General features: G+C 48.2%; 1 protein-coding gene across 1 annotated transcript in view; it reads left to right on the plus strand.

Moving 5' to 3' along the window:
- Positions 1–532: 532 nt before the first annotated feature.
- GPC3 (glypican 3) overlaps positions 533–23,268 on the plus strand; it is a 166,339-nt gene continuing 143,603 nt past the window's right edge. Inside the window, exon 1 of the mRNA XM_009881795.1 lies at positions 533–773. Within this exon, the coding sequence (XP_009880097.1) occupies positions 533–773 (241 nt within the window). The remainder of the gene's footprint in view (positions 774–23,268) is intronic.

Genomic DNA, 23,268 nt, shown 5'->3' on the forward strand with positions numbered 1-23,268 from the left:
AGGATGGGACGGGGAAATCGGTGGGAGGACTCAGGAGATGTATACAACTTAGAAGTCTGCACTAAAAAAAGAAGAAAGTAATTTCTGTCGTGCCCTCCTGTTGTTACTGCTATTGCTGGGGATGGATGGAGGTCACAGGTGAATAACGTAGTTGGGATTTGTTTTAAGTCAGTTTTAAGTCTTTATGCAAATTACAGGCATATCCCGTGTGCTGAACTCTTTGTTGTAAACCCCCAGCTTTTTCCTTTTTCCATCTCTCGCCCCATCTCTTCTGGGCGCCAGCAGCTCCTTGCTGGTGGGCAGGCAAGAGGCAGTGGAGGTGATGCTCTGCGTCGCTCCGCTGGGCACCAGTGGATTCATGGATGGAGCGTGGGGGAGCTGGAGCAAGCGGCGTGCCGGTGGGTGTGCAGAGCCGGGAGCTATTGCTCAGCAATCCCGGCTCTGCCGTGTTGGTCTTCTCCTCCGGCTGCTCAGGGCAAATTCTAGAAATGTCATCCATTTATTCGAACAGTAATTGCAGCGGTACCAACGTATGGAGTTGGTTTCCTCTCCGCTCCCAGCGCTTCAACCTCCTCATGCGAATTTTCTGCCCTTCTCCTGTCTCTCTCCAGGGTTGGATCTGCAGGTATGTATCCCGAAGGGCTCCACATGCTGCTCCAGGAAGATGGAGGAGAAGTACCAGGCGACGGCCCGGCAGAACATGGAGCAGGTCCTGCAGTCTGCCAGCATGGAGCTGAAGTTCCTCGTCATCCAGAACGCCGCTGTCTTCCAAGGTAAGCGCTGGGGGTGGTCCAGGCATGCGGCGGGAGGCGGAGGTGCTTCTGCTCATCTTCCTCAGCACCTGGAAATCAGAAGTGCAGGTGGCTGGAAGCTTTCCGTTGACCTTTTCTTTTCTGTATGTCCTGTTTGAGGACCTTATGTCTGTATATATTATATTATATTATAAATGCTTATTTATGATACATATATACCTGGTTTGGTGTATGGCTGCTCTTCAGGGCTCGTCCTAAATATTCCTGTAGCTGAAACAGCAAATGTAAATTTAAAGACTAAACCCCTCATCAGCGGGTATTTGAGCGCGTGGTACGCTGATGCCACGCTACGTGGTGGCAGCTCTCTTCTTATTCTAAGGGTAATGTGATGTATCGGCTTTTTAGCAAAACTGGCCTTTGGCAAATATTTTCTAATGTGGATACGCACCAGTTTGTGTCGCTTAAATCTGCAGTCCTATTTTTTTTTTTTAGGGCCTTTACAGAAGCAAAACTTATTCCATCCATGGTTAACGCACGGTAAAACGTTTGCTTGTTTGTTGAGTGCTCTCGTACTGAGGTTCCATCATTCTTTATTAACGGCGTTTTTGCCTATATTTAAAAAAGAAAACAGGAGCAATCAAGCGGTTTTTTTTCCCCTTCATGCTGATATTTTTGCAGAGTAGTTGATTTATTTTTGTTCATGCCTTGCTAACAGCAAGACCCAAAGCCTGTGAGGTCATGGCAAAGCTCTGTTCTGTTCCACAACTGACTGATGAAGTCTAATGGGCTGTTTTTTCTCAACGTAGAATCAAATAAATTGCTGAGGAGGTAACAGCATATTATTTTTTCCAATACTTCTTAATGCAGTGCCCATTAAGTTGCAATTCTGCTAAACAGAATGGAATAAAACTAATGAGAGGTTGGTTTCCTAGGCATGGGAAATGTGGAGTGGCTTCAGGAACGGTGAATAACGTGGCCAGAATACAAAGTGTCTCACTTCTCCCTTACCGTTTGACCAAAACCACTAACTTTAGAGTTTTTATTGTGTGTAGGACTGACGCTCGGTGTTACTACAGGTTGTGTGTAGCGTAGCAGTCGTGTGCTCTAGTTCTGAACTTTCTGCCTCTTCGGGAGAGACTCGCTCTGATTTATTTTTCTTTTTTACTGTGATTTCCATCCTGGCCATGAGAGCCCTTTCCCTGTGCAGGGGTTTTGGAGCTGATCTTGCTCTGAAAAGCCTTGGTGCGCTCCTGCGTGGTGGCTCTGTTCAAAGCTGGGGACAGATGGAGCTTTAGGAATTGGGTCCGTAGGAGTGGGATGGCTCAAAGCAACACCAGGGATGCTCCGGCGGGGGAGAAAGCTCTCTGCTTGTGTCCTGCTTTGGGTCGGACCCCAGTGCCTACTGGGGATCCTGCCCGGAGGATGGGTAATTGCGCCGCTCTCTGGAGCGGGGTAATGCGTTGGTATGGAAACATATCCGAACCGTTCATATTAAAAACACAAATGTGAAACCCTTCGGAGTTAATTTCAATATTTTTAGCCCGGCATCTAAAGGGACTGCTAGTCTGACAAACAAAATCTCACCCAGATGTTATTATTTTGCACCAAATGTAATTTCTTCCCGCTGAAGCTAGAGCAGCATCTCTGCTGATAAAGATCAAGGGAAATTGTCTGGCATTTGCAGAAGATCTCATCCAGGCCTATCTGTTACAATGTTCACTTAGCAAAGTTTATTAGATTATTAGTTTTAGACCCTTGGGCTTTTTCTTTATTGCAGTTAAGAAGGAAAAATCCCAACCAAAAAAAAAAAATCCTCCCTTCACTAAATTTAAATGGTACAATTAGCTCCTGGCCTTATCTTACGGGCGGTTTTTAAAATTATGAAGATGATTTAGGTAGTGAGTTTAATCCTTTGGAAACTTGCTGCGTTTGACAGTGTTAAAATGGATTGTAGCTGCCTTGACTGTGGTTGAATCTTGCTCTAGAATTTTTTTTGGGGAGCAGGTTCTTTTCACTTTCGTGTGGTGTATCTGTGCTGGTGTCTGCCCATGTGTGTGACTTCCCAGTTGAGGCTCTCAGCCCATGGCAGCTCCGGTGTGTGCCAGGACGGTTGGGTGAACCACGACTTGCTGGTATGTCTTTTTGCCACTTATTGTGGCCTTCCAGTGCCTAAAGGGGCTCCAGGAGAACTGGGGAGGGACTTTTTACAAGGGCATGGAGTGATAGGATGAGGGGGAATGGCTTCAAACTGGAAGAGGGGAGATTCAGATGAGATAGTGGGAAGAAATTGTTGCCTGTGCGGGTGGTGATCCCCTGGGGCAGGTTGCCCCGAGAAGCTGTGGCTGCCCCATCCCTGGAGGGGTTCAAGGCCAGGTTGGACGGGGCTTGGAGCAACCTGGGCTGGGGGGAGGTGGCCCTGCCCAGGGCAGGGGGTGGAACTAGATGGTCTTCAAGGTCCCTTCCAACCCAAACCATTCTATGATTCTGTGTTTGGTATTGCTCTGGAGTTGCCATCCAAGCTAACTGGCGAGTCGGTGTGGCTAATCTGCTGTGGCAGACAGCTCTGCCTACGCTTTGTGTTCTTCTCTCTCTTTCTCCTGACCTTAAATCTTGGCTTTTTGGGGTGTGTGTGGGGGTTCTGGCCCTTCTGCCCCCTATTAAAACACCAGAAAAAAGCCTTCAACAAACCCTACTGATGTCCGAAATATTACATCTGAATATCTCAGCTTTGTGAAAGATTAACTCGAACAGGAAAATACCAGGGGTTTTCTTGTTACGTGTTTTCCCCCCACTGAGGAGCTCTGTTCCCCGGGGTTGGGTTGCGTGCACGTTCATCAGTCCGGTGTCTCCTTCTTCCTAAGCTTGGGAATTTGCTTTTGAGTGATCACTGAATTTCTTGTCCTGCATATCGGCTGTGGATAACAGACAACTAAAGCTTTAGCAGCTGCTTGTGTGCAGCTTTCATGGTACACTCCTCCTAGTTCTTTGTCCAAGGGAAAAGGTACTTTTTTAAAAAGTGGAAAACTGTGACACAATTAAAAGCAGAGAAGGACCTTCCAAGGGAAGAGGAGCATATACACCTGTTGCTTTGTGTAGGACTTGCCGGTAATCCCCTCACTCCGGCAAGTGTGGAGTGCAGGAATGGGGGAGCTGACGACGAGGGGCGGCTGCTGCAGGGGCAATGAGAAAGTTGCTGTCGTTATTTTAAAGTGATGGCTCAAATAAGCTCTCAGTGGGGTCTTGCATCGCCCTTCTGCTGTTGATGCTCGGTGACTCTCCTCGCGTTGGTGCAGCCGCCAGGGCACGTCGGTGGCCGCTCTGCGATCTCCCGGCAGTGCTGGTGAAGCCACTGGGGCCAGCAGGGTGGCGGTGGCCGAAATCTGGAGGTGCACCGTGTGTGTGCCCGTCTCTGACCCTGCGATAGCCGCCTGGGCACAGGGCTTGCTTCCACCCGCTTCCCAAATAGCTCCCGTGGGGCTGCTGGGACGTGGTTGGAATTGTGGGGGATGCGTTCCTGCCTTCCCACCGCTTACCCGGACTGGGAAACTGGTTGGGATGCTGCAGCTGAATCCCCCGTGGCTTAAATGAAGACCTGATCCGTTCCCTCTCAGCGGCAATGGTATGTAAGTGTCTGCAAATGGCAGAGCTGGAAGACCAGAGGAGCTCTGCTGGGTACCCGAGGGGGGCTTGCAGAGGCGATGGAGATCTGAGGGGCTTTTGGGATGTTTCAGAGTAGTTCCTAGGAAGACAGGGATAAATCCATGCAGGTAAACCTGCTTGTATGTGTATGGTATTCTCTTATTTGTGGGAGAATCCAGTTTCTTTCCTCCTCCGGAGCCCTCGGTGGTTGGGGCAGCGCAGGCGGTGCGGGGAGAACGTTGATTCCTCTCCACTCACGGTAGGATAAAGGCAGAGCTGTAACTCTCAGTCCTACCAGGCGGCTCTGAAGGCTGTAAATCCTCCATTAGGCGTAAATGCAGCCATTTTGGTTATTTATAGTTATTTACGCTATCCATTCGTATCTGCCAGGAACGAAGGCGGTTTTGACATTGCAAGCTTCTATCGGGTTATCTTTAATCAGTTTAGAGGCACCTAAGCCACAAATATATCAAGTAGCCGATCCTAGTGTCGGAGTCCTCTAAAGTATGACTGAATTATTTATTTTGTTATGATGAAAATGTCTGGGCTTTATTTGGTTTTCTTTGAAGAACTTGATTCTGCTTGAAGTCTGGAAGATAAAAGATCAGCGATTGTCTCTCCAAGTTTCTTATTCCGCATCCTTCAAGGCTTTTCATTTTTCACGAGCTGCTGTTACTCCTTTAGAGTCAGGGTGAGGGAGTTGAGATTTCTTTTCTTCTATTAAAGAGGTTTAAGTATATGTAAAAAAAAAAAAAAAAAAACACACCCAAAAACCCCCTTTTATCTTTACTAATTATACCTTGCGTGGGTAAATCCAAGATGCGTCAATTAAGTGATTGGGCTGCGTGGTGGGAGCTATTGCGTGTTAATCGCCGAGAAGGGTCCAGTGATACCAGTGCTGCCTGGCAGAGCTTGTGTCTTATCGTTTGGAATAGTTTAATACTCCAGCATCTTTAAGCCAATTAAGTCTGATGGTGCCGGAGAGTCTTTCAGGTGTCGGCAGTAGGAAGAGCCTCCATGGATGGGCTTTCGCACGGTGCCTTCTGAGGGACTGCGGCTTTGGCGGTGCTGCAGACCGCTGTCGCGTGCAGGGAAGAAGGAAGCGGTACGGAGAGAAGAGGGGGAGATGTCTCTACCTTGGAAAGTTAATGATTGTTTCTGAATATGGGGAGGTGAGAGGTGCTGAGAGTCGGGAGGTCTTGGAGCTGAACCAGCCCTGCAGAGGGGAGCTGTGCCCTGCTGTTATGGTTTGAGAAACCCATAACTATTTATTGTCCTTTAGACAATCATTCTATTGCCTGATGACACCTCCCCACCCGGGAAGGGGAATTGGGGGAAAAACAAGGAAACCCGAGGGGTGAAATATAAACAGATTTAATAGAATAAGACTAGATGATGAACATTAATAACTCTAAACAACCAGTATTGATCCCAATACCAGTATAAAATACCCAAGGACTATCCCCAGCCCATTCCATCGGTAGGAGCCGTGCGCTCCCCGCAGTGACAGCCCATGTGGGACACTGCCGGCGCTGCGGCTTCGGGAGGAAGGGACGGGCTCAGGGCTGCGGCACCGGGGCGAGGAGTTCTCGGGATGGCAGCCGTCACGGGAGAGAGAGGACTCCTCAGCAAACTTTCTCATTTCTATGGAATGTGCCGTTCATGGTATGAACTAACCCTGTTGGCAGCTTGGGTCCAGTGCCCGGGTCTCGCTCCTCCTCATCCCCGCACCCGGCGAGCTTGAAAACACCGACACCTCGAAACCCGCACACCATCGCTGGCTGTGAAGTAAATATTGTCACAAATTCAGACACTGGAGTCTTCTAAAAGTGCAGTTTTCCCAAGTATTAGAAAAGAAATTAATCCCGCGTTGCTCAAACCAGGACACCTGGGGACCAGTGGGACACAGTTGTGGTGGGTTTGGATGCCCACCCAGTGAGCAGGCTGGGACCATCGGCCAGGCTTCCTGCACAGCTTTTCTACACAGGTGAAAAGTGATTATGGTCAACTGAAGAAGAGTAAATGAAAGATTCTTAGTGGGATGTGGTATGAGTGGGGTGGTTGGCTTTATAGCTGCAGGTGCCTAAGTGAAAAGTGCACGTGAAAACGTGAACTCGTGCTTGTGGGCCTGTGGAATATTAAGCTGATGTTTTGGAGTGGACTCAAAGAATGAATTCCTTTTTGGAAGAAAATATAAAAACTCAAATTAGATTTTATAAGTAAATAAGCACCACAAGTAAATCTCTGTATCATCTTATTCTTGTTCCTAATTAGTCCTCTGCTAACTAAAGTCTCAGCGCATCCTTCTCTGATGCGCTGATTGCCACAGCAGCAGTTCTCAGCTCTCAAAGCTGCTTGGTTTGTTGTTTTAATTTTTTTTTTTTATTAATGTGTATTTAAAATAGGAATTGTCCCACTGGGTCAATTCATGCTGGTATTGTGCCTTTGGCAGTGGTTCCTGCCAGATGCTTTGGATGCCCAAAGTTTGTAGTGGAGAACTGTGGCGATACATTTCCCAGGTTGATAACGATGTTCTAAAGCGATGATTACAGGTAGGTGGAAAGAGCCGTCTGCATAATGAGAGATCTCCGGTTGTCGGAATTGGTCTAGGGAGGTAATGTTTCCTTTCAAATAACCAGAACTTATTGTTCATAAATCACGGTTAATCTGTTTATTACACCGGCGTACGAAGCGGGAAGTCTGGAGCGCGCTATAATGCTTAGCTTTAGGAGCAGAGCTGCAATAGTGGCAGCAGTTTCGAATGATTTGAAATTGGGGGATTCAGCAAAATGCAGGAGTTTGTGGAGGCTCTGGGCATTAAAAATGACTGCTGAGGATTGATGAGTTTCTTTAACAAATTGTAAAATCCATCATGCCGGAGTTAGGGCATGAAACTGCCCTCCTGAGCCGCATAAACCACAGCTTTGGAAGCATTGCGTGACAGCGCGTGCTGCCGGGAAGGGAAATTTTGAAAGATGTTTTAAGTTTTGCTTTTGTTTCTTCCCCTCGCTGCCTGCTGTTTCAGTGCCAGCACAGCGCTGACGTGCAGCTCGCCGGGCTGCGGGTGTGCTGGCTGGGGGCTGCTCCCCGCAGGAGCCTTTTGATGTTCTGCTCCCTCTTGCCCGGGCTCCTTCTCCCTTGCGGGGTGAGACCTGGGGCTGTTCAGCCTGGAGATGAGACGGCTGAGAGGAGATCTCATCAATGCTTATCAATACTTGTTTATCAGTGCAATCAAACTGGCGCAGGTTGCCCCGAGAAGCTGTGGCTGCCCCATCCCTGGAGGTGTTCAAGGCCAGGTTGGACGGGGCTTGGAGCAACCTGGGCTGGGGGGAGGTGGCCCTGCCCAGGGCAGGGGGTTGGGACGCGATGGTCTTCAAGGTCCCTTCCAACCCAAACCATTCTATGATATCTACAGGGCGGGTGGCAAGAGAATGGGGCCAGACTTTTTTCAGTGGTGCCCAGCAACAGGACCAGAAGCAATGGGCACAAGCTGGGACATGGGAAATGCCATGTCAACATGAGGATAAACTTCTTTCCTGTGAGGGTGGCAGAGCCCAGAGAGGCTGTGGAGTCTCCTTCTCTGGAGATATCCAAACCCGCCTGGATGTGTTCCTGTCCAACCTGCTCTGGGTGCCCCTGCTCTGGCGGGAGGGTTGGACTGGATGATCTCCAGAGGTCCCTTCCAACCCCTGCCAGTCTGCGATTCTCCTGCTTCAGAGTGGTTGCGTTTCCTGTGATCTTTCAAAACCCTGGTGCGTCTCGGACAGCTTTGCACCGCCCTCGCCCGCAGCTGATGGAGCGCCGGGCATCCCTCCTTGGGTGCCTCCTTGCAGGACCGAGCTCGTTGGCTTTTGCTGCTGCTTCCCTGCACCCCCATTTTGAGTTCTGCGATACACACCCTCACAGACAGCCTCTCCTGCTCCTGTTGTGGTTCCACGTGGAGGCGGTGGGTGTCCATAGAGTGGATGCTGTAGGAAGAGGCAACATGGTGCCCCCGGCAGAGGGCTCGCAGCGACTCCCTTGGCACATCTGTGGAGGAGTGAAGTGTGTGTGGTGGGAGATGCCCCCGGGTCTTTGGGGCTTGAAGGGTGCAGCCATGGGGAACTGCGGGTGGTTGAGATCCATTCCGTGTGTCCTGCCTCTCTTTGCTTTGCCCCTGCAATGAAGTGTTGCTGATGCTCTTCCCCTCATGGGTGGAACGAGGCTTGAAGGTCAAGAGGGGGCTTTTCGTAACTGCCTACATGCTGCTTCAGCAGTTTTTAGACATTGTGCTTGGTGCCTGGGCTTAATGGTCCCTAATTCAGAGCGTGTGGAGGACTAATTCGGAGCCTGTGGACTTTTCTTTGGCTGCTGGGGTATGGTCCCCTGCCAGCTGCTTTTCTGCTGTGAAAGGGGATGGTGCTCCCTGGCTTCCAAGGGGCGTAGGGAGGCATTGCCTGTGGGCACCAGGGGCTGCTCCCTGGGCAGGGCTGCGGAAGATGCTGCACCCATGTTCTCTTGTGTCCATGGCGCTTTGCCTCCGTAGGAGATGTGGACCTTTTGGCGGGGTCTCTGGAGGAGCATCGTGACCTCGCTGAGATGCCTGAGGTGTCTCCAGCAGCTCCTCCAGGTCTGTGTCCCCGCATTGTGCGACGTGGTGGTGGTGCCTTGGTCTCCTCTGCTCTCAACCCGTGCTGGAAAACCACGATCTTCTGCCTGTGTTCCCCGTCAGAGTGTGAATTGTGAGAGAAACCGGGGAGCGAGGGCTCCTGCGCTCCGTTGAGTCTCCCGCTCCTACAAGTGGGCTGTTTTCTGTAATTACCTTTTGAGCTGCAAGTTATCATCTTCTGATAGTTCAAGTACTAACGTTCTTAAAATGCCTCCTAATGCTATAAAGCAGTCAAATTACATTTTTCCTAGCTCGCAGTGGGATGATATAAATGTCATGTTACCCTTGAATGTGGTATTTATAGAACTGCTGGGTACCGTTGTAATTTTTTTATTTGTTTGTTGTGTTTTTCCCCTTTGTAATTCTGGGACAGAAATGGGCACGGCGGCATCTTCCATCTCTTGGCCTGAAAGGATAAATGGGGACATTCCCCTTGTGCAAAGCGCTTAAAAGGCGAACAAGAGCTGGTTTGCGTTTGCTGGGAGGGAAGGGGGAAAGAAGGCGGCACCCAGCAATAAAGGCAGGGACTGTCTCTGCAAAGCAAACATTTCGCTCGATTGGCATCTACTTTACTTTTAAAGCGGCAATAAGATATAGCGATAAAATGGCCAATGGTGCATTTCATCTGAGGGAAATGAACTCTTGCGGAGCCAATTAAGCTGTCAATACGCTGCGGATTCGCGTTCCCTCCGGCAGACGGGGTCGCCTCAGGTGTGTTACTCACTCTGACTTCATCACTGATGTGAAATCAATTTTAGCAATTTATAATCTTTCATTTTACTGTGAAAGTATATTAATCTGTGAAAAACACCACTCAAATAGTGAGGACAGACGAGGTCTTTCTACACGAGCGCGTACAGCTGGCAGTGCCCTTTGGATTATGTGGTGCATAAAAGCCTATAACTTTTGGACACGCTGGAGGCACCAGCAATCCTGTTCTCAAGATTTGGGCTTTATCCTTAAAATGTTCTAAAACTGTAGGAGGACATTGCTCTGGGTGACCTCATTGCTTGCTGCCTGGACGTTGTTTTTCTGAAGCAGGTTTTGTTTTGGCAGCTGCTTGGATCTTCTGGAGCTTTATGGGTTGTTGGCAGATACTTGGTGCACCTCAGAGCGGTGGTGTCTCTGTGGTGGTCCTTTCTCTGCTCTACTGAGCAGAGTGTCCCAAGGGGTCTACTTGTCTCTGAAGGGCCTTGGTAACTTTAGGGGTTCAGACAGCAGGGATGAGTGCCTACATAGTGTTTCTTTACAAACGTAGCCAAGTGACCTGTGTTTTAAACATCCCATCTTCCTCTTTAAATCTCATTGTCAGGAGCTCTTGTGGGTGTTGGAGGATGGTTGGGTTGTTGCATGGTGGATGCTCCTCAGCACAGCAGGACAGAGCCTATGTCCTGTCTCCCTCTGCAAATGTGCTGAGTTCTGGAGCTGCTGGAAGACTCTCCAGCACTGTTTTGACCATGTAACTGGTTTGATGGGCCCATGATGCAGTTTCTCCACCCAAGTCAGCTGTGACCCGAGGGGTGAAGGAAGCCTCCTTGCATCGGCGGGTAGCTTGCCTGACATCAACAGCGCTCAACCTTGTGCCCATTACCCCTCGTCCTATCACTGGGCACCACTGAAAAAAGACTGCTCCCATCCCCCTGGCATCCTCCCTTTAAGTATTTGTATGTATTAATAAGATCCCCCCTCAATCTTCTTTTCTCTAGACTAAAGAGACCCAAGTCCCTCAGCCTTTCCTCATAAGAAAGGTGCTCCAGTCCCCTAATCATCTTCGTTGCCCTTTGCTGGACCCTCTCCAGCAGTTCCCTGTCTTTCTTGAACTGGGGAGCCCAGAACTGGACACAGTACTCCAGATGCAGTCTCACCAGGGCAGAGTAGAGGGGGAGGATGACCTCCCTCCACCTGCTGGCCGCACTTTTCCTGATCCCCCCCAGGATGCCATTTGCCTTCTTGGCCACCAGGGCACATTGCTGGCTCGTGGTCATCCTGTTGTCCTCCAGGACACAAAGACTCACTTGACTGCTTTTATTAGGGCATCCCTAACTACCTTAGCTATGTTTTCCATGCTGAAGAGGTTATAAGGCAGGTGAACAAGACAGAAACCTCATTGTGATGGACAAGCTCAGGGCCAGGGCCCTGAGGGCACCAATAGGTCTTACTGGCCATGAACAACTTCCCTTGGGACCCCCACCTGCCCCCTGCCCATAGGCCAAGGAGCTGCATGTCAGTTCAGTCCAAGGCCATCAGTCCCAACTGGACCTGCCAGAGGTGTGCCTGTCCTCACTCTTGTCTCTGGTCTCTTGGTTTCCTGGATAAACCTTGGAGTTATGTTGTAGGTACCTACCTGACACCATCACCAGATGGACTTCAGACTACACTGTACCTTGTCTGCAGCCTGTTCCTGGCCCCATCTCCTTTTGACCCCTGCTGGGCTCCTGGAGGAATGCAGGACCTGCTGCTGCCAGGGCCTGGCAGTGGACCTTGTTACCAGTCCCCTTCTTTACCTTGAGGGTAGTGGAGCACTGGAACAGGCTGCCCAGAGAGGTTGTGGCGTCTCCCACTCTGGAGACATTTAGAACCCACCTGGACGCTGTCCTGTGCAACCTGCTGTAGGTGACCCTGCTCTGGCAGGGGGGTTGGACTAGATGATCTCCAGAGGGCCCTTCCAACCCTTGCCAGTCTGTGTGATTCTGTGTGTCTGTGTGAAAAGCTCTGACAGGGAGAAGGCTCTGAGGGCATGCACGTGTGGGAGAAGACTTGCCTAATGGGGAAGAAATGCCTTGGTTTTAAGTTGCTAAAGGCTCACTGCTAAAGGCAGGTCCTCTTTCTTGAAACCTGATTACACAAGCTGGTGGGAACCTGGGAGGTTGTGGCATGGCTGAGTTTCTGGGGTTTGTGGGGGCTCAGCTGGTGCGTCTCAAAGATTGACCAAAGCTCTTGCCGTGGCTTCCAGGACACCCTTACATCTCCCTTTTCTTTTCCCTGCAGCAGGGTTGGGTCCCACAGCAAAGTGAAGTGGCGAGTGTGGCATTGCGCAGTGGCAGGAACAAGCTGGTGACCAGCAGCTGGGGCACGTTGAACCTGGCTGCTGGTTAAGGTCTTGCAACAGAGGCGAAGCGATAGGGGAGTCTCTGCTGTCTCCATTCCATGTAGCTGGGCTGGGCTATGTGGAGTTTGAAAGATACGATTTACCATGTGGCAGGCTTGGCTGCAATAACGTGACACCCTGGCTGTCCCCTCCAGCTGTCCCTCTGTGGTATTGCCAGCTGGAGTGCTTTTGGGGATGAAACATCAGTATGGGCTGTGAGGCCCTGGGTATGGGAGTCATTGAATCATAGAATTGTTTTGGTTGGAAGGGACCCTTAAGATCATCAAGTCCAACTGTTAACCCAGCACTGCCAAACCCACCACTAAGCCATGTCGCTCAGCACCATATCTACCTGTCTTTTAAATACCTTCAGGGATGGCGACCCCACCACTTCCCTGGGCAGCCTGTTCCAGTGCTTGACAACCCTTTTGGTGAAGAAGTTTTTCCTAATCTCCATCCTAAACCTCCCCTGGCACAACTTGAGGCCGTTTCCTCTTGTCCCATCGCCTGTTCCTTGGGAGAAGACACTGACCTCCACCTGCTACACCCTCCTTTCCCGTAGTTGTGGAGAGTGATAAGGTCTCCCTTCAGCCTCCTCTTCTCCAGGCTAATTGTGTGGGTGTATGAGAAGCTTAGCTTTTGAAGTTAAAGCCCTTGCACGTTGGCTGCAGAGGAACATGACCCAAGTGCATCTTGGAGACAGGTCCCACCAGGCGACTGGAAGGAGCTCCAACTCTTATTGATGTTTAGGAAGGGATGGCATTCATCTCGCTAGCGCCCAGGGCTGGCAATGCTCTCCCCAGCCGAAAACAGCGATGTGATAGTTACTGTCTCGTTACTGTCTCGTTCTGTTGTGTTCTTTTTGGCGGTTGGTTTTTTTTTTTTTTTTTTAAAGCCAGTAAGAAGATTAAACCCTTCTGGTTTTCTCATAAACATAGGCCTAACAGGTGTGGGTTGTTTGTTTGGTTTTTTTTTTCCGTCTCATGAAAGGAAAATATATTTGCTCTTAATCTTGAGCCAAAAGTCGCAGTGATGTGGCAGCCGATTGCTGCTCCCATGCAACCTGTGTGCTGCTGGTGGCGCGTGGCTGGAGTCAAAATCGTTTCCCGTCGAAGAAGTTGGTTGCAGCACACCCAAGAATGTTTTCAGCTCTGCTTTGCATTGTAGATTAGTTCTAAACTGCTACAAATTGGTGACCAGCACGGTGAAATGACTTCTTTTTATTTTTTTTTTCTTCCCCCCCACCATTCCCTCTGCTGCGATTCCTGGAGGTGGCGGTGGCAGGATGGCGATACCTCGGCGTGCTCAAATCTTCCACCGAGAAGGCACGGGGTGTATTTATGTGATGAGCTAAATAACTTTTGGTGCTGGCTTTAGCAGTGCTTAGGCTGAAGCTGTAGTTGCTGCGGTGTGGCCACCGGCCGGCTTTCTGTGCGTGGTTTTGATGTGGTGCCGGATCGGGCCCATTTGTCCCATGTCCATGGGTCGGAGTTGGACAATGGGATTTGCCACCGGCGGTCGGTGCTGCAAAGGAGATGAATGAAAACGCTCACGGGTAAAAAATAAATGTATTTCCATGGAGTGATGCATGTGTGAATCAATGCATCTTCTATGACAGGTGAAATGTAGGAAGCACGGCATACTTAATCTGCTAATATTTTTTAAAAAAATAATAGTTAAAAAAAAAAATCAGCTGAAAGTATGCTTGGGAAAGAAATAAATAATCACATAAACCTGTTGGTTAGAAAGTGAAGATTAAAAAAAGCCCCAACCCCCTGAGACAAGGCAAAACAAACAACAGTGTAGATCAATTGTTAAACGAATTCTGTTGCTGATTAGCTCTTCCCGAATTTGTCATCTTCGAGTCAGAAAATCTATGATTGAGTGCCATAAAGAAGCAATTTTAAAAGCGGTCGAGAACCGTAAGGCTGCCTCTAGGATTACAGCTCATAGCTTTGGAATTCACTCTCTTTGAAGGAAATTGGTGAGTAACAGATCGCAGTAATGCAGCGTATTTGTATTGGTCAAATTCCCATTATGATTGCAGTGAAAAATGATGTCCCTATTTTAGGGAAAGGAAATTAAATAGGCCTTGTAATCCATGTAAGGAGATTGGCTTATGCTAAAAGGGGAGGAAAGAATGTGAAGGCTAATCAGATCAATGCATGCTCTTGAATTTATCTCATTAAAAAAATAAAATCAAATTGCTACTGAATTTCCGAGGAATTATATTGAAATGACACACATGCTTTTACTGCCTTTTAATTACAAAATTACTTCAATCTGCTTGAGTCTCCCATGTAAGTGGACTATCAACTGTTCTTAAATATTGGCTCATAAATTCCGAATGCTTCTTTAAATGGAAGAGAATAGCATCCCTGGACCTTCAGCTGAGCGTGCCAGCCCGGATGGCGGCAGGGTGAGAACTACCATTTGTACTCGAGAAATCTTCCCCGGCTAATTTAGGTGCTCGGTTTCCCTCTGGACGAGGCTTTTAAGATTGTTATTTATGCCATCGTTTGTCAGGGGAATGCTCGGTCTCTGATGTCCGGTTGCACAGCTGTGATCGACCTTCGTATGAAACCTTTGGGAATTATGATGTACTCGGTGACAGCCCGATGGAGACCTTTGAGATGGCCAGAGAAGGATTTTCACGCGTGGTGTAATGCTTTGCCCCCCTCGGCTGGGTAGCAGCAGGGCTGGGATGCGGCTGGCAAATGGTTCTGCAGCTCAGCCACCTCTTGAGTAGAAAAGACATTTAAAAAAATAAATAAAAAATAAATATAAAGTCTTGTCTAAAGAGAAAAATGACCAGCAGAATGCTGAATCTCTTGCTCAGCATTTCTTATGATGGAAATGTTTGCTGTAAGGAGGAGTTGGCTCCTGCTCTTAGTGCATCAGTGAGAAATGTTGAAAATACATATTGTCCTTTTTAATTTTTTTTTTTCTTTTTTTGCTGAGGGAATAGCAGGAGCCCAGCGCTGGGTTGGTGGTCTTCTTCTGCTCAGCCTCTGGTGGAGGACAGGGTGATAAAGGGTGGTCCTCCCTCTCTTTGCAGAAGAGCTGTATGTGCTGGTTGGAGGAGGACCGGGTTTGACCGTTGGGCTGCGTGCGGTGCGGTTCTGGCGCGTGGCGCACCGTGACCGGCTCGGCAAAAGCACTGCTGCGGGCACACATAAGCGATACGTGTGAGATGGACTGTCTCAGGATCGGGCGGTGAGCTGTTCTTGGGTGAAGGGATGGTTGCTCTTGCCTGTGGTCCTGCAGGAGGATGGCGTGGCTGCTCGGTGAGCTGGGTAGAAACCAAGGGGACAACAGGAGGAGAGGACAACCGGCCTCTGGGCTGGTGGGGTGTTGCTGTGGCACGTGCTGGGGGCTTTGCAGGTGTTCAGTGCCTACGTGAACAGCCCAGCACCGCTCCTGGTCTGCTGCAGGTTCACATCTGCCCAGCTGTGCTGGGTTCCTGTGGCAGTTCTCCATCAGGGCTGGGACCTGAGATAGGGTTGAGGCGCATCCATCGGCTGGTGCGGAGGGCAAAGCACGTATGGTGGTGACCGGGAGGTCTCACGCTTATTGGGAGTTGTGCGAGGCAACGTTGTGATAAATGAAGAAAGTGTCTGCGTTACGGGTAGTCTCAAGAAGGGGGGAAAGGTCTGTCTTGAAGAGCACTCATGCTGATTTAGCTTTCATTGTCCTTGGGAACGAGCTTTGTGATGTCGGAAGAAAGATTAAAGGTGTGTTTCCATCCGGAGTAGCTCTTCTCGTTGGCGTTTGCTGAGCGATGGCACTCACGCGTCGGAATTCGCAGCAGCTTTAAAGCTGGAGGTGATAAGCTGCTTCCCCCCCCCACCTCCTGCTTTGTTCATAGGCTGTTTGTTTAGATAACGGCCTGGAAATGATATTAGTAACCCCGTACAGCACATTTTGCTACCAGCGAAGAATAAGCAGCACGTTTGACATTTGGGGAAATGGCTCATTTTCTAAGGGATGTGGTTCAGAATCTGCTTCTTGAACTAATGGATGGCAAATGCTATTTTTTTGTTGGTTTTTTTACTACATTGCTTAGATTTTTACCTTGAAGACGCACTGTAAAGTGCGCTGCATTACTAGCATTAAATAAAAGCAAATGCTTCACATCAAATGGGAAGGCAGCCTTTGAACTGGTGAGAGGTTGAAAAGCGTTTATTTCTCTGGCTGGTGATGCTCCACTGTGACACAAGCATGAAAAATAATTAGACTCACTGGTAAGTAAATATTTGATCCCGAAATGCATCTTGAGGATACAGAGCTGGGAGAAAGCAACCTCTTTGGGTGCACGTTGGTGCTCCTGAGTTTGTCTCACGCCAGCAGCCAGATTGCGAAATTGGGTTCAGAAAACTACATCAGAAGAACATTATTGAGGGTGAAAATTTTAGGGAGGTTATGAACAAACCAGGCAATTTTTGCAACCTCAGTTTGGCTTCTTGCGCATTAGAATACAGCCTTTAATTACAGCATCGTGTATATCTTTCCACCAGCTTCTTCCCATATGTCAGGGCACTAAACGAATGTCCCTTAATGAGCCATTTTCTTTCTCCTCGTCATTTGATGCCTGGTTCTTAATACTTTCGAATGGCACTTAAGAACAGAATTTTTCAAAATTTTCAATTGCATGTGAATACTTTATTTTCATGCTGTTACTTGGTGTTCAATACTGAGTGGTGTTCCATAGGTAGAAAAGCTAAAATTCAGGAGGAGCTTAATGAAGACTTTTTTTTGGCTGCGTTTTGACCAGCCAGTCACCTTTTGACTTCTGGAGGTGGCAAAGCAAGGAGCTGGAGGAGCAGTGTCCGACTTCCAAGTACTTCAACCCTGCCTTTAAGCTCATAAAAAGGAGCAATAATGCACCAAAATCTGGGCTTGCTTTTTTTTTTTAAAAAAAAGCGGGAGGTTTCAAGGTTGAAAATCAAAAGAAAAATTCAATTCTTATTTTCTCCCCCTCCACTCAAAGCACAAGAGAGTTGGATCTGGGTATGGGGGGGGGGGGAAAAACCCACCCAAATTCAACCATACCCTCAAACTGTGATAAAAAAGTTCATGTTTATACAGACTTTCACAAAATCCTGTCAAAAGTCGAGTTCGGTTTCAAAGCCTGGGAAACGCTTCAGCTAATTAAAGAAAAGGTCAGCAGGATTTTGTTACTGTAGGCAAAAAAAAAAAAAGGAAGATAAATCTTTTTCCTTTGCCTTGTTCTCAGAAACAGTTGAAGCGTTTTGGCTGAAATTAAAAATTTGCCCGAGGCAGACAAAAAGCGTGCAAAGTTCCAGTCTGGATGGTTAGAGCTTGGCAAAATTATAGGTAAGTAGGAATAAGGTCTAAAGATCAGAAGCATTAGGCAGCTGTAACATGCAGGGCTCTGCCTGTAACCAATTATAATATTTAATTGAAATGTCTGTTGCGGAACGCTATTGCGCTGTTCCGAAGTGCCATCGTTCCTTCGGAGATTTGGAAGGGGCTCAAAAGCTGCTGGTGAAAGCAAGTTTGCTCGCAGAATGCGAGAGGGCTTTTTTTTTTTTTTTTTCCTCCGCTGCGTAGGTGACGTTAAGAACGTGTCGCCTCCGAACAGCACTGTCGGCGGGAGGAATCCCCGCTGCGGTCACAAGGACCTTCTCTGGTGTCCCCGTTGCTGTTTCACTCATCCTGTAATCAGTCTGGGTAATAGATGAAGATAACAAATCCTGTTCAGAAGTGAATCTTTCGTAACTTTGAGTTTAATACTGCTTTGTTGATGCGTTCATCGTCCCCAGAGGAGGGCCACAAAGGACAGGCTGGGAGAGTTGGGGGGGGTTCAGCCTGGAGAAGAGGAGGCTCTGGGGACACCTTCTTGTGGCCTTCCAGTGCCTAAAGGGGCTCCAGGAGAGCTGGGGAGGGACTTTTTACTGGGTCATGGAGGGATAGGACAAGGGCTTCAAACTGGAAGAGAGAAGATTTAGATTTTAATCTTACTAGGAAGATCTATTAGGAAGAAATGTTTCACTCTGAGGGCGGTGATCCCCTGGGGCAGGTTGCCCCGAGAAGCTGTGGCTGCCCCATCCCTGGAGGTGTTCAAGGCCAGGTTGGACGGGGCTTGGAGCAACCTGGGCTGGTGGGAGGTGGCCCTGCCCAGGGCAGGGGGTGGGATGAGATGATCTTCAAGGTACTTTCCAACCTAAACCATTCTGTGATTCATAATGAAAGTTTTTGTTCTCATCCTGTAAATGGCTATGTTTTTTTTATTCATGTTTGCAATGCTGCAGGAGTCAGTTCTTGCATGGATGGCATTTCAATACCATTTTTTTTAAACTCCTTGGGGGCTAATCCAGCAAGAGAACTTAGTTTATGGGCTGACATAAGTACAAGGACTCAACTCTAAATGCTATGAATGTGCCAGAAAATGTTCGGAGTTCCTTAATGTGCTGAGAGGAGAGGAGGAGAAATGGAACAAGAGAGGGGAAAAAAAAGATGCAACTTTACCTGTAACGAGCATTGAGCCTGTTTCAGGTGGCAGGAACCGCAGAGAAGATGCTGCAGTAGCCTAAGTCAAGCTTGATGTCACCATTTGGTGGATGAAGCTCAATTGTGCGAGCAGCATTGCTGATCATGGTTCCTGGGGCAATAAGAAGTGGAAAGGCCACCAGGAGGCTGGAGCAAAGCTTCATTTTTAAGTTGTCCCAAAACTATGCTTTTGAGTTACTCTGGCTTGGAGCTAATCTGCCCCATTAATACCAGGTTTTGGTACCAAAACCAGCTGTTAGCTACCCAAAATGATGGAGTCAGGTGGTGACCCTGAGCCCTTTGATCTTTAGGGCTCTAAAACTCTTGTGGAAGTGGTGTTGGTGTCTTCCATGGCCAACTCCCGTTGTGTCAAAGCCTTTCCACTGAGTCTGTCCTGGGGAAGCAGAGAGACATCTCTTGTGTTTCTGTAGAGGTCTGGATGTGCACATAATTCACAGTGATATATTTGAAGGCTCCAGGAGGAGTGTTTGTGCGTGTATTGGAGCTGAGGTCGCAGTGAAACAGTGGCAACTAAGCTCAAGGGTGAAAGGGGACAGAAAACAGGACTCCTACGTGTCATTTCTGAAGCAGACCCCCTGCCTTGTCTTGGGTGATGCGCTGTGGGGAGGCTTAAGGGATCCCTCTGAGGTGAATACAGTCAACGCAGCACTTTTATTCCATCCCCTCTATAGACAATTACAATTTTGGGTTTCCGCCTTTCATGCAGAGGTGTTGGAGAAGGAATTTAAGACTGACTGGGGCCTGCGGATCAAGTCTTGCCTACCTGCTCTCCTCCAGGCTTTGCATGCCCCTTCTCCAGAAGAGCATCCAGCTTGTCCACCCGCTCCCAAGGCAGAAGCACTTGGTTCCCTGCTCCCTGTATTTTAAATTTGTTTGCTTTTCTAACCTGCCAGTGGCTAATACTTCATTTAGCCCCCTCGCCCCCTTCCCTTCCTCGGCCCCGACTCCTTCTCCCGGAGTGAGATGGTTGAGGAGGTCATGCGGTATTAATAGGGAAGCAGATCTCTGATTTTGTTTCTGCTTATGTACTCTGACATTTCTGACGTTTTTCTGAAGTGTAAAATGTTTCAGAGAAAACAACAACTTAGCTTTTACTGAAAAATTAATTACGTTGGTGCTTTCCCCTTTGCGGTGGGCTTTTGTCAGAGGACAAAGCCACTAAGGTTAGGGGGCGAGGAGGAGGTGGTGAGAGGACAGCAGCATAATGTTAAAGAGAGCAAACCTACGTTAAGGTAAAAAGATCTAATTAAGCGTTTGATTATCAGGGAACGATGTAAACTCTTCGAAAGGCATTGCCCTCTCTGCACTCGCTGGATAGAGCTAATTTATACACCCAAGTTTATCTGCTTCGTGAATCAGTCTTTCCTCTAATTGCAGTTAATGGACTATGACTGTCTCTGCTCTTCAGTGGTGTTCCCTCTTCCTCTGCAATGCATGGGTATACCTGGTACGGCAATGCATGTGATGCTCCGGGGGTGTGCGGGGTACAGGTGGGGGAAAAGCAGTCGGGTTTTGTGCATCTCTGCACTTCTTAAGAGCTTTTGGAGATCTAGTTTAGGAAAAAGTACAAGGAGGAGGTGAAACACCAAAGGGCTGCCCTATTGATCCTTTCCGACCTTTTCAACGTTGGGTTTCTTTCCATCCTTTGAAAGGAAGGGATCACCAGGGAGCCTCAGTCCAGGACTAAGAAAAAGATGGTGTAGGTTCTTGCTCAAATTGAGGATTGGGGCAACTTGTCCACCTGAGTGACAGTGATGTACCACTGGGTTATAAATACGCGCACAATGGTGCCCAGCAGTAGTGGTGGTGTCTCTGATCGCTTCTCTCAGGGGTTGGCAATCCAAGTGTAAAACAGGCGACAGCAGTTGAGTATGGACATCATTGGGATGAAAAGAAAGGGGTGCAATGATGAACGTGTGAAGAGCTGTGGTCTCAGCACCATGCAAAAAAAAAAGGTGGGAAGGCAGAACCTGAAGGCACCGGAATAAGTAGCTTTGCCCATGTTTCTGGTAGCCCTTCAGGTGTAGTGGAGCATGGGAGAAAACGAAGTAGTCAGCCAGTATATTCAAATTTCGATTTTATTTCTACAAATAGTCTTCAAGAAGAAATAGAGCTAGGATATGGGCTGATAACAAGAACGGAAAAAAGGAATAATTATTCTACTCGGAGTTTGCTTGGCCATTAGTATTCTATTAAATTTTCCCCTGCTTCTAATGATATGAAGAATGCTGGATACACTTAAAAGGATGCATGTCATTAAAATGATATCTGACAACAGTTCTTTCACTGCTTATGATGCTTTTGATTGTTAATATAGATAAAATGTAAATGATCAGAATATAAAAACTCCCTTTTGTCTCTCTAATGTTTTCAGCTGCCTATTAAACAAATTATATGGGAAAGTGAGTAGCCTGTTACTTGGTACAGTGGTGTCACCCAGATACTTTGAAATGCTTAATGGCGTAAAATGAAGTGTCCTTGGTTTGTTTATTTTCCTACGAGTAATGACACTTTAGGCTAAGTCAGAGCTGGTCCTTCAAAATGCAGTTGCCTTGTCCTTACTACATAATCATATATATATATTTTTTTAATGCATTATGGTACTGCCTTGCAGAGTATTATGTCAGGTTTTTAATAAGCTTTTAAGGGGTGGTTGTTCTCTTGGGCTGAATTCTCCTTTACTGTAATGCAACGCTGCATAGAAGTGTCCATGTCTGTCTTTATTTCGTGTTGTGTGTTGTTCTGTACTCTAACAGCGTGCAGAGAATGCCGTGGGGGAATGGTTCCCTGCCCAGGACCTTATGACACGTGCATTTGTCGGGTCTCTGTTGCCCAACTGTAAGAGGTCAAGGCGAATAGTTGGGGACCGCATCTGTTTTCAACCGTCTTATTGTCCCAAATCTGGGTTCTTTACCCGGCGTGCAAGCCAATAACACACAGAGCAGAGGTATTTCTAAGTTTATTCCACTAATGCGCAGAAATGGGGTGCTCATCCCAGAATGGGAGCACCCCTTAGTTTCAAAAATCTCCACTTTTGTACACTGATTATTACATATTCAGACAATTAATACATATTCATGCTTATTCTCTTGAATGATTGGTCAAGATTTCTTTGCTTCCCATGTAAATAAGTGTGCAGACTCTGTCTTCTTCTTCTTCCACTGTCCTCTTTTGAGTAGGTGGTATCATTTGGGCCGGTGGTCAATGAGTCAGTGGTCATGATCTCCCCCTGCCGAAATTACCTTTTTTCTACTTCTCCCCTGATCTTGGGAGTTCCAAGTGGTTTTCTGGGTTTGCTGACCAGGCCCACGGTTCATCGCTCTCTTGACAGGAATCCCCTGCTTATCAACACTGCCACACTGTCTGCTGGGTCGTTCCCTAACTGAACCATAGATAAATCATGTCTAGTTACTATTTTAATATTACGTAAATAATTAAAGAGGGTTGGGGCAGTACAGAGGACTTGAGCCGCAGCAGGTTTCGTTTTCCTAGTCAATGTCAATTTTACTACAACAATCTGACTTCTTTTTATCAGCACTTGCTGCTGTGTGAGTCAGTCCGTAGGTTTTGCTTTCTCTGCCTCCCGTAACATCATCCCCGTCTCTCCTAACTTCCTCAGAGGAGGAGATGACAGCTGATTGTTGATGCCGGTAGGGTATCGTAATAGGGGCTGTGATAGCTGCTGGCCAACACGTGTTAATGGCAGGTATAGGTGCAGTTGAGCACTCCGAGCAGCTTCACCGATGACAACGGTGTTCTCTGCACGAAGGAGTCTTGGACTAGCTTGGTTGAGAAGTGAGTTGCTACAGCTGCCAAAAATGGCAGTGTATGTTTATTTGTGCACCGTCGGTCCTGCTTCTAACCAGGCTGCTTTTGTAGGCAGCTTCCGTCCCGCTGCCGGGAACGTGCTTTGTTCCCGCTCGAGCGTTTTCATAGCGAAGGGTCTGTCCCTTCGGCCGCAGAGCCAAAGCGTTTGCTGTCTGGCAGATGTAGGTGTGCAGTGCTGTCGTGCCACCGGTGTTGTAGGACGTGCCCTGACATCTCCAGCGGAGGATGCGGTCTGCGGCTTCGTGCGGCGCACAGCCCCGCCAGCGGGGAGGAGACGCGTCCTGGCTTCTGAGCGCTGCCCAAACGCCGTCGGGTTGCCCCTTGGTGGTGGGCTGGAACCATCCTCCTGCTGTCGCGTTGACTGCTCTTCTGCCATCTGCGTGGTCCTCCATGACTTCAACAGCATCTTGTACCGACAGCTCCCTCCTTCTGTCCTCGTACGCAGCTACGGGGCAGCGCTCCGTCCTTCTTTGTGCTGTTTAATGAACTTCCCAAACTCGAACACGCTCTCGTTGCTGTTGCAGAGGCCTGCTAATTATTTAAAACCGATGGTTAATGAACGATTACGATAAGGGTTGTGTAATATGATTGCAATAGCGAAATAATTAAAAACTTAAAAAGCAGTTTAACACATCTTGGATGCGGTGCCTGGGGAGTAAGCAAGAGTCTTGTTTTAATCACTTAATAGCAATTTAACAAGCAAGGCAGCGTGGCGGATTGAGGGGTGTTGGGAAGTACAGCGTGGATGGAGAATTCCATCGGATTAAGTGCCGTAGACA

The sequence above is a fragment of the Charadrius vociferus genome, unplaced genomic scaffold (genome assembly GCF_000708025.1).
Source record: "Charadrius vociferus isolate BGI_N301 unplaced genomic scaffold, ASM70802v2 scaffold472, whole genome shotgun sequence".
NCBI lineage: Eukaryota > Metazoa > Chordata > Aves > Charadriiformes > Charadriidae > Charadrius > Charadrius vociferus.